This window comes from Rhipicephalus microplus, unplaced genomic scaffold, assembly GCF_043290135.1.
Source record: "Rhipicephalus microplus isolate Deutch F79 unplaced genomic scaffold, USDA_Rmic scaffold_499, whole genome shotgun sequence".
In the NCBI taxonomy this organism is placed as follows: Eukaryota; Metazoa; Arthropoda; class Arachnida; order Ixodida; family Ixodidae; genus Rhipicephalus; species Rhipicephalus microplus.
Window position 1 is genome coordinate 58228 of NW_027465060.1, and position 3349 is coordinate 61576.

Sequence of the window (3349 nt, forward strand, 5' to 3'; positions counted from 1 at the left end):
GCCGGTGGTCTCTCGTCGTCTTCGCCCATCTACGTAATGGTCGCAAATAAGCGACAACGCAAGGAGCAAGTTTTTTTGGCGTGGCAGTGCGCATTTGCCCTCGGTGATGCGAGGCGCTCTAGTGCGATGCGCGCTGTTGGCGTGAATGGTGGCGTCTCGCACTCCGTCGCGCCGCTTCGGGAAGCGACGAGCTACAGCGTCGATTGATGTGTTGCCTGGAAGGCGAAAGAAATGCGCAGCAGGCTGTATTGTACAGCGGTAGTGGTTTCGTTTCGGTGTACCTCTTTGCAGCCGCGAACTGCACGGTTGCCCGAAAATGAGCGCCAGCCAGCATCCTGGCGTACGCTTCCGCGCTCGCACGCGGACGGGTTCTCACGCTTCGGCCAATGGGAGGGAGAGAGATGGGTCGTGCGGCGAAGCCGCTTTTGCCGATCTCCGGCAGGAGCGCAGTTTCGCTCCGTCAGTCGAGGTGATCGGACGCACGCAGCATGGCCCGAACTAAACAAACCGCGCGCAAGAGTACTGGAGGCAAGGCTCCGCGTAAGCAGCTTGCTACCAAGGCTGCTCGCAAGAGTGCCCCTGCCACAGGCGGGGTGAAGAAACCTCACCGTTACAGGCCTGGAACCGTGGCCCTGCGTGAAATTCGCCGATACCAGAAGTCGACCGAACTGCTGATCCGCAAGCTTCCCTTTCAGCGCCTGGTGCGGGAAATCGCTCAGGACTTCAAGACGGACCTCCGTTTCCAGAGTTCTGCCGTGATGGCCCTACAGGAAGCTAGCGAGGCCTACCTCGTTGGTCTTTTCGAAGACACCAACCTGTGCGCCATCCACGCTAAGCGCGTCACCATCATGCCAAAGGACATCCAGCTGGCTCGGCGCATTCGCGGTGAGCGCGCCTAAGTTGGGCTGCTCCCTGCGCTTCGGTCGACAGGCAAGCAACAACAAACGGTCCTTCTCAGGACCACCAACGTGTCTGCTTTGGCTACGAGACCACTCCAGGCCACGTACTCCGGCCGCACCCTCTTTTGCTGTCATGTTTTGTACGTACGTGGCTGCCGTTGTCTAGCGCGCGGAAGAACGGAACGTCGGCGCGTCGTTATTACGAAGAAATGGCTCAGCTTTGACAAATTCAAGGTAAAAGTGTGTATCATTATGAGTAGACAGAGAAAAGGTAGGCTAGCTTCAGTCGGTGTGTGTGCAGCAGCCGTGCTGCGACCCTGTGGTGTGTCAATTTCATTTATGTGTTTACCTTTTTGCCCGCCGCTTGTAAGGTGTTTTTGAGGGCTTCTGTTTGCGTAACGCCATGGTGACTTGGGCTGCTGGACCCCGGCGCAACTTTTGGGTGCACTCGTAGGAGGTGATGAAGTTTTACCGAGAGACGAAATAAACAATTGTATCGGGCCAGTTGGTAAGGATCCATCTCGCTAGGAAGCGCAGCCACTATTACACAGACCTCACAACACAAGCGCTTAACTTCAACTGAACTTTCATTGCAAACGTCAGAGTTTATAAAGGGGGTGAACAGAGAAAAAGAATAGTAAAAGGTAGACAACAAAAAGCACACGTGCCAGTCCCGCACATTACTGTCTGTTATTCTCTATCACCCCATCCAAAAAACAGTTCTTTCCGCGTGAGCGCGATAGAGAGTGCACTAACACACTCGAAATCATCGCGTGTCATTTCCTTTCATTTCTTTTGAAGCTGAACAAGTTTTTGTGCCATATTCTGGACAATTTTTTTTTTTTTTTTTGCAATAAACGTTTAGTTGAAGTTAAGCGCTTGTGTTGTGTGTTCTGTGTAATAGTGGCTGCGCTGCCTAGCAAGATAGACGAAATAAATTGTGTTAGAAGCACCAAATGGAATGCGCTAACGGCGGGTTCTCTCTCTCTCTCTCTCTTTTTTTTTTTTACCTTACGTTTGTTTTTCTATTCAAAGGTATTAAATTTACTCTGTCCCTGTGCTGACCCGTTCAGGTGTCATCGTAAGGATAGACGGTTACGTGTGGAGCTTTTTTTTTTTTTTTTTTAATGAGAAATGACAACGCTTACATGCTCTTTTCTGTCTTTTTCGGTGCCGAGCTGCGTGATTTGGTTGTCTCTTTGCAGCATTTGGCGTCGCGCACTTGTGGCTAACTGATGTCGCGAGGAAATATATATAAAGTATAGAAAAACAAACACGCTTGAGGGTACGAACAGAGCCATCGTGACTGCGAAGCGAAACACGGCCGCGTCACCTGTTTGGGTGGTCCTTAGAAGGACCGTTTGGGGAATGCGGCGAGCGCGCGGAAGGGGTGCTCGCTTACGCCTTCTTCTCCGTCTTCTTTGGAAGAAGCACGGCTTGAATGTTGGGCAACACACCGCCCTGCGCGATGGTGACGCCGGAAAGCAGTTTGTTCAGCTCCTCGTCGTTGCGGATGGCGAGCTGCAAGTGACGGGGGATGATCCGGGTCTTCTTGTTGTCACGAGCGGCGTTGCCCGCCAGCTCGAGCACCTCGGCGGCCAGGTACTCGAGTACGGCAGCCAGGTAGACCGGAGCGCCAGCTCCGACGCGCTCGGCGTAGTTTCCCTTGCGTAGGAGGCGGTGAATACGGCCCACGGGGAACTGAAGCCCCGCGCGGCTAGAACGGGTCTTGCTCTTGCCTTTCGCCTTGCCGCCCTTGCCACGTCCGGACATGGTGTTGCTTTTCGCTTGGTACGACGCCGGTTGCCGAAAACAAGAAAGCTGCTGCCTTCTGAGATGAGAGCCGTGCTCGAATGGTGGTGGTGGTAGTGGTTACAATGAAGAGGAAAAAGGCACCTAATTTCTGTCTGCCTTCAGGCGACACGGCGCAGTGCCTTATAGGGGTGGGGGGAAGGAGGGATAAAAAGAATAGAAGGAAAGTAGAAGCAGAAGAAGACAGCCAACGAGAGGAAAAAGAAGGAGATAGGAAAGTGGGGATCCGGTCGAAGCAGTCCAAGGGCGGGGTGCCACAATGCGAGAGCTACACGGCATCAGGAGACCGCGGAGGGCGAACCAGTCGGCGGGAGCTACGCTGAAGTCGGAGATCGCGAGGGCACAACCGTCCAGCTTGAAATCCTGCGAGCGAATCCTCGAATGGTTTCCGTTGCCACCATCGCGCGCCGCCGCTCGCGGGGAACGGATGAGAGTGTGAGAGAGAGAAGCCGTGCGAACCAATGGGGCGCGCGCGTTGTGCTGATCTCGTCAACACCCCTCGCTCATATTTAAGCGCGGCGAGACGGGGGGACACGCGCATTCGACTCTGGTCTCGCGTGCGTGTTGTGTGAAATCATGCCTCCCCAACCGTCTGGCAAAGCCGTCAAGAAGGCCGGCAAGGCGCAGAAGAATGTGCG

General features: G+C 54.3%; 1 protein-coding gene across 1 annotated transcript; it reads right to left on the minus strand.

The window, feature by feature from the left end:
- Positions 1-2212: 2212 nt before the first annotated feature.
- On the minus strand, positions 2213-3114 carry LOC142794777 (histone H2A-like). Its single transcript, XM_075885945.1, has one exon. The coding sequence runs from the start codon at positions 2670-2672 to the stop codon at positions 2298-2300; it is 375 nt and encodes a 124-aa protein (XP_075742060.1). The 5' UTR covers positions 2673-3114; the 3' UTR covers positions 2213-2297.
- Positions 3115-3349: the final 235 nt, after the last annotated feature.

Bases quoted from the DNA above. Each gene is read 5' to 3' on its own strand.
- LOC142794777 (XM_075885945.1), bottom strand. From the start codon at position 2,672: ATGTCCGGACGTGGCAAGGGCGGCAAGGCGAAAGGCAAGAGCAAGACC.